The sequence below is a fragment of the Mustela nivalis genome (genome assembly GCF_964662115.1).
Source record: "Mustela nivalis genome assembly, chromosome: 4".
Taxonomy (NCBI): domain Eukaryota; kingdom Metazoa; phylum Chordata; class Mammalia; order Carnivora; family Mustelidae; genus Mustela; species Mustela nivalis.
Genome location: NC_139023.1, coordinates 133,361,782 through 133,375,604, shown reverse-complemented (window position 1 = coordinate 133,375,604; position 13,823 = coordinate 133,361,782). Strand labels below are relative to the sequence as shown.

Genomic DNA, 13,823 nt, shown 5'->3' with positions numbered 1-13,823 from the left:
TAATCGGACAAAAAAAATCACATTTATTTCAATAGTTCAAAGTGCAAATACAGCAAGTCAGTTCACGTTTCAAGATACAGTTTTTAAGTATAATGAAAACTTGATATACAAAAATGAAAGGGTAAATAGCAGAAATAAAGCTCAATTTTTTAAAAATTTCAAGTAACCCGAAAACCTTTAGACTAAAATATTCCACTTACAATTCAGAAATGCCTTAATTTATAGACACCAGTAGTACAGTGCAATCCCAAAGGACTTCTCAAAGAAAGAGAATCACCCCAAACCAGCTGGCTCAGGACAAGAGTGAAGTTCTCCGTGCTGGCTCTTCCTGCTTCGGCAGCCTCACTCACGCTGTCAATTGATATGGTTCAACCCATGATACTTTGATGTTTAGGCAATTCCAAAAAATGTTTAAAGTTCAATACGAGGCCAACACCCTACTAAGAGAGTTTCTGAAATGGCCACTATATATTTAGAAGATTTTAAAGACCATTTCAACTTCAGGCCTATGATATTACTGGGGAAAGACACAGATTTAATACTTCTTCCATTACTTAAAACCTTTCTGTAAGGTTAGCAACATGGCCTTTACCACTTCCTCATGAAAAATTGTACTTAAATATTTATTTACTTATTTCTACACATACACAGTTTTTATGTAAAGTAGAAAAAGTTCCCACTAGGAAGATAATTAAAGGTTGTTAATGTTCTCTGTATCATTTAGCAGCCAAGACACATGTTTATTTCTGCTCTGCAGAAGCAATGTTAGCTACTTGCTTCAATTCAGGAAAAGTGTGTACCTTCAGGAAGGTTTAGATGAGATACTTATTCAGTCTTTTTCTCAATCTTCTTCATCTTTTCATTGTAAGCAACAAATTGAGAGTCTGTTCCGAAAATTCTATCCCACCATGTAAATGTTGAAGCGTAGTTTCCGATGAAGTTCATATGGTGGAAATCATGATGCCGAGAACCAGCATAGAAAGGGATCAGATTTAAAGGGTTGAGAGGAATGTCATAACCACTGAAATAAAAATGATCAAGATTTTTAAGGAAATAAATATACTTCAAATAACTGACATTTTCATTGATAGTAACATACCTGTTAACTAATTCAAATAACACTCCACTTTACCTAAGTCACTTTGTTTCTGACAGGTTGACACAAGACAAAAACACACAGAAAAATGGTACATATTCTAGAAACCATTTTCAGAAATTAAGATAAAAACCTTCAAAGTTCTATGGAACTTAATTATTATACAACAGGGGATGAAATGAGCGGTTATAAAAATAAATCTTTAGACACAGATTTTCAAGAATTATTTTCCTTTTCTGTTTTAGAGGAGCTTCCTCACCTCAGGTTCTTATGCCCGCGACAGTGTATGTCCTTTAGGCAAAGTTAAATGAGTATCAAGCACTAAGAAGATTAAACCCGAGAATCACTATGTAGCAACTCTTTTCCAGTATCCTCCTTTATTTCCAAAAACAAATCTAGAATCTGATAGCCACAACTGTATAGCTCTGAATCACCGGCCCCTTCTCTTCCTCAGGAAGCTGAAAGGGCAGAAGGGAGGAGACAAGAGTGGAAGGAAAGAACGAAGGAAGGAGATATCCTTTACAATTTAAACTGTCCTATTAGTCTGCTTAGAAATAAAGATGATCTTATGACTATGAAAACAATGGTATTTTATATTTTGATGCATTATATCTGAATAGAAACCATAACCCACCTATGGACGTCAATAGTTTCTATCAAACGAATAGTCACCCATGCCCAAAGGAGAATGACGTGATCACATAAAAGCATGATTCCAATGAAAAATCCAGTTCCAAGAATCAGAGTTTCCAAGGGATGTGCATATTCAGCTTCCATTCCAAATGGAGCCTAAAATAAATACATAAGAATTGCTTAATATACTGTGACTGTTAATTTTATGTGTTGGCTTAATTAGCTAGGCTATACAGTGCCCAACTATCTGGTTGGTCAAACACCAGCCTGGACATTGCTATGAAGGGATTTTATAGATGTGACTAAAATTTAAATCGTTAGTCTCTGAGTAAGGGGGATTATCTTCCATAATGCAAGTGGGCTTTATCCAACCAGTTGAAGGCCTTAAAAGCAAAGACTGAGGTCTCATGAGGAAGAAAGAATTCTCACGACCGCAATATGGAAACCCTGCTTGAATTTCCAGTCTGTGGTCTGTCCAATGCATTTCAGATCTGCCAATCCCCACAATCACATGAGCCAGTTCCTTAAAATAAATGTGTGTATCTCCTATTGATTTGTCAGAGAACCACAACAAATACATATATTCTAATTTATGCATAGTTTTATCAAATTAGATTGTTTCTATAAGTAATGGCAATATATCTAGCCATACATATATAAACAAATAACAGTAATTCTCAATAAAAACACCTTTTTGTTCCTACCAAACATCAAAACATCAAGGGATGTCCTTAACAGAATCTTAGTAACTGACTCTGATGGTTTAAGATAAAGGCATTAAACAACTGACTTAAATTCCAATTCTGGTTTATGCTTCTGAATTTGTTTTGCCAAGAAAGGGATAATTGATTTAGCATTCCACGTAATCAGGGCCTATGCGGAATATATAACATGACCAGTTTGATAAAGGTACATCAAAGCAGTTATGATAAAACAGGTTTTTGTGGGCATCAGAATGAGGTGGAAAGGTGTTCATTAAACAAGTCGGTAACAGTTAGAAATTTAAAGATGACCCGTCCATTGTTTTGGGGTCCAATTTAAATGACCTTAACATCACTATGGTCTCTATTCATCTGCCACATACCAATCATGACAGGAGAGTGGTCTGGCCCAAATGAGAGACTGAACTATTTCATGTTAACACTTTCCTTGAACGTTTATAGAACTGGCCGTGTATGTGTGTGTGTGTGATGTTCTTAACATGTTCACGCCAAAGAGAAAGAAATAAAAACTGACAATTTTTTTTAAAAACCTCAGATTTTAAAAAAGCATTTTGCCTCCAATTGAAAAAAATCTACTAAAAATAATTCTAACATACCTGAAACTCATGATGAACTTTATGAATATATTTATATATTCTTTTGTGGTGTAAGAGCCTATGCAGGAAATAGTGCCAGGTATCCTCAATCACCGCACAGCCAAAGCATTTTGCCAAAAGCAGGTACCTTTAGGATGAAAATACTGTAATGAGTGTAAAATAGTATCTACTTAAGTGATCTAAGCTTTTACTTGGGCTCACTGTTTGAGGAATTACATGAACCAAATACCCACTAACCAGCTTGACCGACCTGGAAACACAGATCAGCAAACTCCCCCAACTCCTATGTACAAAGTGGCTCTATGATAGCCCCTGAAGCAGACCACTATTCCAATTCTAGTTCATTTTAAAAAAAATTCACAGGCACAGGGACATCTGGCTGGCTTAGGAGTTAGAATATGCAACTCTTGACTCAAGGATCATGAGTTCAAGCTGAATGCTGGCATGGAGCCTACTTAAAAAAAAAAACCCAACTGGAAAATAATTTCACATGTATAAAATCAAAGTTAAGAAACAAAATCTGAAACTTCTAGGAAAAGAGTAATATCGATGAGGGACTTGAACTGAGATCATCAATAGTAAAATCATCACTTCTTTCCACCAAAGAGAGGGATGTAAGTGCAATGGGCAAAATATATTTATATACAAATAAACACATACACAAAAACTCTTTTATATAATATGTATTACAATGAAAAAGTATGCATCTATATAACTGGTATATCTCTATTCAGGTTATGTCAAGAGCAGATAGTTGAATACAAACATAATTTAAACACAACTACTAGTGTTCAGGTAATATATATTTGTTCCTATATGCATACAACTATTACAGACCTCACAATTACTCTCTCTTTTCTTTTTATTCACTTCAGACTTCAAATGTAATATAGTTTTTCTTGGTATAAGTGGGTATATCTGCATAAAATCATAAAAAGGATGCTAACAAAAGTTATCTGACATAAGAAATTACTTTCCAAAAATATCTAAATAAATAACTTTCCAATAAAATATTACATTAAAACACAAAAAGACAGAAAAATGGGAATGTTTTAAGTTTCTACTATGGCTTATTCTTCTGTTTTAATTATTTCTGAAATTTAGAACAAACAAATGAAGAAAGAAACATGAAGAATTATTTTAACTGGATGATAAAGCATGACTGAGTATCAAAACCAAATCTTTATATACATACCATCTTGGCATTCTTTCCCAATCATAAGGTATATTAAAATACTCTGTAAAATAATAAGTTCCACAGATCAAAGGAAGCTGGATAAAAAAGTGATTAAAGAGAAGTACTTTAAAACATTTCCACTGGTTTTCCCATGTTTCTGGTTTATCCTACGGAGAAAAAAAATTACGATATTTAGCATTAGCCTCAGCTGTCAGTAGCTTGACTTTAAACTTAGAATGAATTTTTAATTGTTTCTTAATGTTTCTAGGTAACCTTAATTCTACATTATTTAATTAATCTTATGATGTGAATTCTCTATTACAGTGACTGTGTTACAGTAACTGAGACCTAGGAATCACAGCCTCCTCCCCTTCTAAATCCTTGACAACTGTGATCACTAGTTTAAATAGGTAAAAAAACCTGTTAATAGACAAACCCAGGTGTAACGATCTCAAATGAACCAAAGAAATACTACAGAGTAACTGTCCAGTCTTTGCGTCCCACATCATTCCCTTCTGTCACCCAGGAATCTCAGAGCACAAATGCGTGATGCTCAGAGCACAGCTGGGTTCTCCCAAGTGTGGCAACAGTCCTGCAGGCGGCACTGAAGCCTTTATCACAAAGGGAAATCCATGCTGCCAGCCATTCAGCGGTGCTCCTTCCCAGAAATTAGTGTATTTTTGTTCACATCTCATGACAGAATTATAAACTCTGAGCTGGAAGAACTTCTGAAATGGGTCCAGTGGTTCTCAAAGAATAGAGACCTATTGCCCACAGATAACAGTGTTCAGCGATGAAAGCCAGAATGAGAAAAGTAAGATCAATGTAATAAATATTTCAAAAACCTCATCAGGATATCAAATGGCTTAGCAAGCCATATAAAAAAACTAAATTTATTCAATTTAAAGGGCTGCAGTTAGAGATGCCTAAGTGGCTCAGTTGGTTAAGCATCTGCCTTGGGCTCAGGTCATGATCCTCCTGGGACTGGCTCCCTGCTCAGCAAGGGAGGGGCTTCTCCCTCACTCTCAGCCCCTCCCCCTCTTGTGCAAATAAATAAATAAATAAATAAATTTTCAAATGGCTGCAGTCAGATAAGAAAAAGTACTTTAGGTTTTACAAAAAGATGGTGATAATAAATAACAGTTATTGCTTTGTTTTCAATGCCCTTACTCAAACATTTAGACTTCTGCCAATAATCCTTTTTTAACTAAACCATAATATCCCAAGTATGGAAACTACTGCTCATTAGCAGAAGCCCAAAGAGGTCAACTACCTAGTAGCCCAGGATCACACAGGCAGTGATTAAAACCAGGACTAACTAAAAGCTAGGTCTCCAGTTCTGGACTTAAAATTCTCCTTGTTGTTGCTGTTCTTAAAATTCCGAGTTCTCTTCCGTAATAGGAAAAAGAAAAAAAAAAAAAAAAAGAAAAAGGAAAAGCATTCAATTGATAACCAATCTAAAGAACCAGTCTCCAATCTCAGGGCCTCACCCACTAGTTAGCTGGCTCTGTAATGCCCACAATTCAGTTTCCTTAACAATAAAATGAAGGGATTAGAAAGATAATTTGTCATTGGCTATCTCTGAGATTATCCGACCTCACTACTCCAACCTCCAGGCTGTGACTGAGGACAAAATATAAATCCAGCTTGGGCAATTTCTCCCTAAGAACCATGTTTAACAGACTTTTAATATCCTAGCTTGAATCTGATACTCATTTAGCTATACCAATTAACACAAAAATTTATCAATTATGACTAAAAAATCACATGTCATACTGTTTAAAGTGTGGACAAATTAGTTTAAAAAATAGTGAACAATGAAATACAAATACTTGTTGAGTATCAGGGTTTACCATATTTTTTACTTTATAACTGCAAGTTAATATGAAGGACTACTACTAGGAAAACTGACTCCAGAAAGAATGGTTTCAGGTGCACCCGAGTGGCTCAGCGGGTTAAGCGGCTGCCTTCCGCTCAGGCCGTGATTTTAGGGTCCTGGGATCAAGGCCCGAATCGGGCTCCCTGCTCAGTAGTGAGCCTGCTTCTCCCTCTGCTTCTGCCCCCAGCCCCTATGTACTCTCTCTCAAGATAAATAAATAAAATCTTTCTTTAAAAAAAAAAAAAGGAATAGTTTTAGTATATACCCCCTGGAAGAACATTCCTAGAAAACTAGTAAGATATCAGACTTTCTAAAGCACATTAACTGTCCGGTAGTCTATTCCGTTTGAAAGCTGCTATCCTCATCACCACTAGCAACCTTTTCCTGTACCCTCAGTGCTTCAGGGGATCTTCCTTTGAAATAAACAAACTTGTAATTAATTTTACTGATTTTGTTGCTTGTCTTTAAACCCCTTGTTTAAAGGGGTTTAAACCTATACTGCTTTACTATCACAATTCATTTTTGTACTAAGAAGATCCAAAGCAGGGATTTTTAATGGTTGTGAAACTGAAAGGAGGACAAGGCAATGTGAAGCCACACTACCCAGCCTTTCAATTTCTGTTTATAAATAACTACCTGTACTACTTGTATTGTCTTTTGCGACAATTTAAAGTCATGCATAAAACCTTAAATGAAAAAGGCCTTTCTGGAAAAGTTCCCACCTCTGTCTAGTGAGTCAAGGGCAGAGGGGAGGAGGACAACAAGGACACTCTGACCTGGCCAGACACACCAAGTATCAGCCCTATAAACAACTACGGCGTGACACATGGTCTCCAGAATCACCCCAAACATGCAAGAGAACTTACACATCCAAACTGAATTCTGCCTTTCAAAGCAGGCCCTGTTATAAAAAGCTTTTGGAACGTCTGTCCTTAATTTACAGGATACCCCTCTTTGGGCATGTCCCTTTTTATTTCCTCCCCCTTTTCCTTTGGCTTAGAGTCTACTGGCCTGACCCCATGCACTACCCCCAGAAAGGATCAGCGACAGCACTTGAGTGAGCACTTGCAATGAGACTCACTGGGAGAGGCAACGGGGGCTAGGAGACTGATGGGGGAAAATGTGCACGATGACTGCCACCTGGTGTGTACTTGGTGAGTACAAATCATTCTCCGCAGGTCAATGCTCTCAGGATGTCCACTTTGTACCAAGACCATGTGCCCCGAGTTTTAGTTTGGCATGACTTTTTAGAAAGTAAACAGCAAGTATTAGACACTACCACGGGTTTGCCAAGTGCTGATAACTCATCTCTGATAAGCGAGTCTGGACTCGGTTCTGGACACCCCGTCAAGCTCTAGTCTTCACAGGGCTAGAGCTCACCATTTCCTCCGTGACTACAATGGAGAAGAGGCACTGTGTCTATCTCAACATTTTGTCATGCATGGTGGGAATGTCAAGGAATTTAGTGCACTAAAGCAAATATCTAGGCTCTAGGAGCATGATGACAAGAATCCTGCAGAACCACCATTATATATTTAAGGAAAAAACAAAACTTTTAATAGCCCCAATCAAGATCTTATGATATTAAACATACACTAATGGCTGAGACATTAGGAGTTGGAGAGAACTGCAAAGTATCTACACATGCCCATAATGTCGCTTTCCAGCTAGTTTAAAGATCATAAACCCAAATTAGATAAATGTCACATATAGTAAAAGCACAATTTAAAAAATTATTCTTGAAACATTATCAATAATAATCTAGTGCTGTCCAATATGGCAGACACTAGAAATATGTGGCTAGTGAACACTTTAAATATGACTAAACTTTGATGGGCTAAAATTATGATAACCATTTCCAAAGACTTTTTTCTGTGAGAATATGAACATAAAATAATCTATTAAGTACTTTTAAATTCTGACTACTTGTTGAAATGTTTCAATTTATTGTATTAAGTAAATATTAAAATTAATTTCCCTACTTCTTTACACCTTTTTATGTATTCTATCAGAAAATGTAAAATGTTCCTTCTATTTCTATTAGACAACCCGGATCTAGGTTTTCTCAAAACAAAGTTAATTTACTTTTAAAATATTTGACATGAATGGTAACATTTCATTGCAAGTACATCACACTCACCTTTTGAATTTTATACTTTTTCATGTAAGGTATAAATTGAAACAAAAATCCAGGTAAACAGAACAAGAAATAAAGGACCTCATGAACTATCAAGGATCCCCATGTTGCAATCTGGAACTTTGTATAATTATCCAACATATAGTTCCATGCATTTTTAAATGGTTCTTGTAGAGGGTTCTCAGGTAAAAGTGAATCTACATACTCCACAGCCAAGGATGCTGAACTAAAGATGCTGACACTTTCATTTGTTGCCATTTTTCAAATCTCTGCAGAAAGCCTTAGAATTCTGTAAAGGCAAATAAAAAATAAATACATAAATAAGCAAGCAAGCAAACCAAGTAAGCCAAACAATCAAATTCCCAGAAAATAATTTTTAAAATTCATCTTCTGATAATTTTAAAAACAAAGGTCTAATGGATATCATCACCATGACCATTTGCAGACACTGATTTATGAGACTCTTCTTAATCTTAGGAAACAAACTGAGGTTTGCTGGAGGGGAGAGGATAAGGGAATGAGGTAACTGGGTGATAGATATTGGGGACAGTATGTGTTGCAATGAACACTGGGTATTATATAAAACTGATGAATCACAGACCTGTATCTCTGAAACAAACAATGTATGTTAAATTAGTTTAATTTAAATAAATAAATAAGCCAGCCACGTGTTGGGGCACTTGGGTGGCTCAGCCAGTTAAGCATCCAACTCTTAGTTTCCACTCTGGTCATGATCTCAAGCCTGCCCTCTGTTCCCCAGGGCAGAATCCACTTGAGATTCTTTCCCCCTCCCTGCCCCTCCCTCCATACTACCACCCCTCCTCGCCCACGTGCACCGTGTGCGTGCTCTCTCTCTCTCTCAAATAAATAAATAAATAAAATCTTTTAAAAATAAAAATTAAAAGCCACATGTTAACTTTCAAGAGCAGGATCTAAAAGAACAACAGTGGAGAAAGAACTTCAAACTATCTTCAAAGAGACTTGTCAATGTGGTCTCCATGGAAAAACTTGTACCTTCAATCTGCAATGGTGGAGTACAAGTGTCACCTAAAACCCAAAAAACAAAAAGCATACCAAAAAACCTATAAAGAAAAAGTGTGCCAAATAAGACTACATAAAAATTAAATATGCTTGTTATAAAAAGACAATTATAAATAAAGTCAAAGATCAAATGGCAAACCAGAAAAAATATTTCCAAAACTTATGATAAAATGGCTGCAAAGTATGCTTTAGGGAAGACTAAAAACCCAACAGAAAAATGACAAAGGCCATTCCCAAGGGGTTCACGGAAAAGTAAATACAAATGTTCACTAAACAAATAAGCAGCTCAGATTGAATACATCCTAAAACAAAAGTCTTTAAAAGTTTCAGTGTTCAGGAGACAGTACTGGTAAGGGTAACAATTTGGGAAACAGGCACCATTATACATTGTTGATGGAGAGATCAGTAGGCCTTTGAAGAAAAATTCACAGTATTTGTCACAATTCAAAATAAATATACCTTTTGACCCAGCAATTTTCTCACTCACAAAGAAGCATTGCTTATAGCAGCAAAAACAAAGAAAAAAGGAAAACAACAGAAGTAAGTCCATTAATAAGAAAGGAGTTAAATAAACCCTAAGTCCTTCCAGAGACAATTACGCAGCCATTTCAAAGAACAGGAAAATCTTTATGTTCTACATAGAAAATGTCCCAAGAAACAATGTTAAATGAAACAGCAAGTTGAAGAATAAGGCACATAACAAGAGCTCCCCCACCTAGTGTTTGTGAAAAGGCTCTATACACTGCACTTTCATGCTTATGGACAGACTGCCGGAAGGACACACACACACCCACACACAGGAAATGTATGGAAGGATATCTGAGGAACAATGGGGAACAACTGAGAGTGATGACTTTAAGGAAAAGAGATTAAGAAGTAACAGATACATGCATTTGCATTATGTGCACACGCCGTGGGTGGGGGGTTCCGTTATGGAGGAGAGGACAAAAATTTTACTTTCCATTTTATACCTTCTTACAATTATACTTACATACTCCATGACCAAGGATGCTGAACTAAAGATGCTGATACTTTGAAGTTTACGAGAATGTCACTTTCCTAAAAATGTTCACTGCTGTTCCCAATTTATGAATTATGATAGACTAAACACAAAAATATTTTATTTTTTAAAAAGATTTTATTTATTTATTAGAGAGAGAGTGCATGAGAGCTAGCAAGCAGGGGCAGAGGGAGAAGCAGACCCCAGTGTGAAGCCCAGTGTGCGACAAGATCCCAGAACCCTGGTATCATGATCTGAGCTAAAGGCAGATACTTATTGTTCCCATACTGACCTTGGACCCCTTCCTCATGGAGGATACCGGGAAGCTTAGCCAGCTTCCTCAGGTCTCAGAATTCACTTAGAATTTTGTCCTACTCACTCTCAAATGACTTGTACTAGGGAGGCTACAGATACATCCTGGGCCATCCCAACCTCAAAATTTCTCTTTTCTCACTCACCCTCTCTGAGAGTGACTAGTCTTATGTTCTGATTTTACCTGGGAACTCTCTGTCACTTATCCTTTCTCATCTTTCATTTCTCCCCTCTTCACTAAGTCCATCCTCTCAAGTTTAAAAACATACTCAAAGTCTTCATTTCTAGGGAAAGTTTTCCTAACCTGTATTCCCTCTTCCCCAAGCCAATGTCCCTCTTCCTTTTCTTTGAACCAACTTCTTTCTCTAGGGAGAAATCAACAAAAACCCTTCCCCCTGCTTTGCTCTTACCCACACAACCCCCCTCAACTACTTGCAATATAGTTCCCGCTCACACCAAGGTATCTTCAGTCTTCTAACTTACAAGGTAAAAGTCATTCCAATTCTCATTTTTCATGAGGTTGTTGCCAAAATGTGGCAATGAACCAACAACACTTACTTGCTGTGTGTCTTTGAGCAAGTTACATAACCTCTCTGAGCCTCCGTTTTATCATCTGCAAAATGTACACAGTAACAATAGTAACTAGGTCGTGGGGATCTTTTCATAGTGTATATATATATTATATCACCACAATGTACATTTAAGTATCTTACAATTTTACCTGTCAATTACACCTTCATGAAGCTGAAAAAAGAAAAACAATAGTTCTAATGGGTCCAAGATCTAACACACGTGAAGTCCTTAACATAGAACCCAACACATAGTAGCTACAAGAAGCTAACAATTTTGAGCACTTCTTATATGCCAGGAACTGTGTTTTAAGAGTTCTGTATACTCTCTCAATATATTAAAGACTTGAATCCCTACCACACCTTCATGAAAGTAGGTAATTTTATTAACTCTTCTATAATTGAAAAACTCAGGTTTAGAAAGAATAAACAACTTTTATAACCCAAGTTACAAAAATACTAACTAGGGGAGCCTATGCATTCATCCCTTATGCTCTACTGCAATCAGAAATAACAAAGCATACAAGAAATATTATAGTAAGAAGGGAGTGACTCCTACAGCTTTCCAAAAGCTTAAAGATTATTTTATACATAATGTCTTCATTTTCACATTTCTCATTGACTCTCCAGCGATTACAATCTGCTTTCCATTCTCTTCATTGCAACTGAACTTACTCTTACTAATACAATCAAAGGATCTCCCAGCTGCCAGATCCAATATTCTTTGCAGTTTATTTTATTTGACCCTGAAGATCTGATACTTCTCTCCTTAAAATACTCTCCTTCCTTGGTTCTTGGAATTCACATGTATTTACTCTGATTTAATTTGTGCTACTATGTGCAGCAGCTACTGTGCTAGCTGCTGTCCTCACCCCTGATATCAAATCATAAACTCTAATGAGGAATACAAAGCAAAACCAAACTATCATAAAATTAAGTGATAAGGACAGTAACGGGTTGGAAATACAGTAACTAGAACACAGAGGACCAGGAAAGAGTTCTTAAAACAAGAGACCTGGAGCAAAAGGGGGAGGTGACCTGATTAAAACAGAGTAAAGTAGGGTGGAGTGGGAGGAACAGGGAATGTTTTGAGGAGAGGGCACATCAGATCCAAATACTCAACCAGGAGATCAGAAAGAAGACAGTGCTTTCTAATTTAGTATGTTTATGCTACCGCTTTTAAGAAAGACGACTTGGGAATGGAGGTTTGTTTCCCAAGAATGTTTTCCTTACTCCTTTCCAACTATTTCAGAGTACCTAGCGATGGCAACTATTTCCGGTTTTAAAAATACACTGACACGCACAACCTTTCTATCCCTAGCCCTCTCTCCTTAACTCCAGGTTCTGATTATCTAAAACTCGACTGGCCATCTCCAAAGAGACCGTTCAGAAGCCCGTCAAACTCAACATGTCCAAAAGTTCAACAACTGCTCCCTGCATCCCTGCCCAAAAACTCTACGGTCTTTAACCTCTAATTTGGTGAATTGCACCATCACGTATTTAGTCATTACCAAAAGAATGTTCTAAGTCTCTTCTGTCTCTGCTGCCTAAGACAAGCCTTCAAAATCGCTCCCAATTTAAAGATACTTGGTTTAATGAACATTCAGGAGTTCACTCTCCCAACACAAGAAAGTAAAGTGGATACACGTTTGCCAAATGAACAAAAGCAGAAACTAGGAATTAAAGAGGGGAGAGGGAAATAGTGAATTTTCTTTTCCTTTTCTCATCCTGGGCAACTACTCTATCTTCAGAAAAAGTTAGTTCTCCGTGGATTCTCTGAGGAAACCCTGACGTTTAGCTGTCAGCATGTGTCTGTCCTTTGGCCCTTTCTTTACCTTCGCTGAGCCCGGACTGCAAAATTCCCTCATTTGCTGGAGTTGCCCAATCTCGAAGTTTGCCCTCCCGAAACGATACAATGCCAGCATATTATCTACACGGGTAAATTAACCCCCTTCTTCATACAAAATTCAAGGGAGCGCCTCCCCTAAAGACAAAGACCAAGGCCCTCAGCGGTGCAAATCAGGTCCTGCCGGGCCTTTCCCCGCCCTTCATCTATCTTATCTCCCACCTCAACATATTCTTATATTTCACGTGCAACGGACACTGCATCACCTAGCCGGGGATGCCACCCTACCCAACTCCTATTCATCCTTCAGTAACCTCCGTCTCAGACGCCCTTCCCAACCACTCCACCCCGCCACTGCGCGAACACAACACAGCTGATCCCCCGGCAGTGTTTGTAAAACTTTCTCAGCACTCTTTCACCCCACGCTGTTACCTCTCTCCTAGTATTTCCCGTCTTTGAGGACTAGAAAGCTCTTAAAGGGCAACAAACAACCCCGATTCCATCATTTAAGATTTCGCACCGCTTTCATCCGCTCCCCCTGGCCGCAGTCCTCAAATCCGGCACTGACGCCCCGAGCACCCACGCACGCCGGACCCCACTCCCACCACGGAGCAGCCGGCCAGAGACAGCCTCTCCCTCCTTCTGACCTACCAGCCTCTCTCCCAGTCCCCTCACCTGGACGACTGCGCGGGAAATGCCGGCCACCGCCACCCAAACTCCACCAGGTGCTGCAGCCTCGGAACCTGCCTCTCCGCGTCGGGGGTGGAGCCAAGAGCGCGAGGCCGGCTTCTTTTGCCGTTATTGGCTTGTGAGGG

The 13,823-nt window shown here is 38.1% G+C and overlaps 1 protein-coding gene across 2 annotated transcripts; it reads right to left on the bottom strand.

Moving 5' to 3' along the window:
• On the bottom strand, nucleotides 1–13,823 carry MSMO1 (methylsterol monooxygenase 1). 2 transcript variants are annotated; one of them, XM_082727247.1, is made up of 6 exons: nucleotides 13,684–13,823; nucleotides 8,244–8,529; nucleotides 4,243–4,391; nucleotides 3,048–3,174; nucleotides 1,731–1,885; nucleotides 1–1,021 (listed from the first exon to the last, which is right to left on the bottom strand). In XM_082727247.1, the coding sequence occupies exons 2-6, from the start codon at nucleotides 8,496–8,498 to the stop codon at nucleotides 826–828; spliced, it is 882 nt and encodes a 293-aa protein (XP_082583373.1). In that variant the 5' UTR covers nucleotides 8,499–8,529; nucleotides 13,684–13,823; the 3' UTR covers nucleotides 1–825. The 2 variants fall into 2 exon arrangements, with proteins under 2 accessions (XP_082583373.1, XP_082583374.1); XM_082727248.1 differs by lacking the exon at nucleotides 13,684–13,823 and adding an exon at nucleotides 11,152–11,201.

Bases quoted from the DNA above. Each gene is read 5' to 3' on its own strand.
- MSMO1 (XM_082727247.1), bottom strand. From the start codon at position 8,498: ATGGCAACAAATGAAAGTGTCAGCATCTTTAGTTCAGCATCCTTGGCT. The intron at 3,175-4,242 runs GTATGTATATAA...TTCATCCTAAAG, and splicing joins TGGGAAAGAATGCCAAGATG to GTACCTGCTTTTGGCAAAAT. The intron at 1,022-1,730 runs GTGGGTTATGGT...TTTTTATTTCAG, and splicing joins GAAACTATTGACGTCCATAG to TGGTTATGACATTCCTCTCA.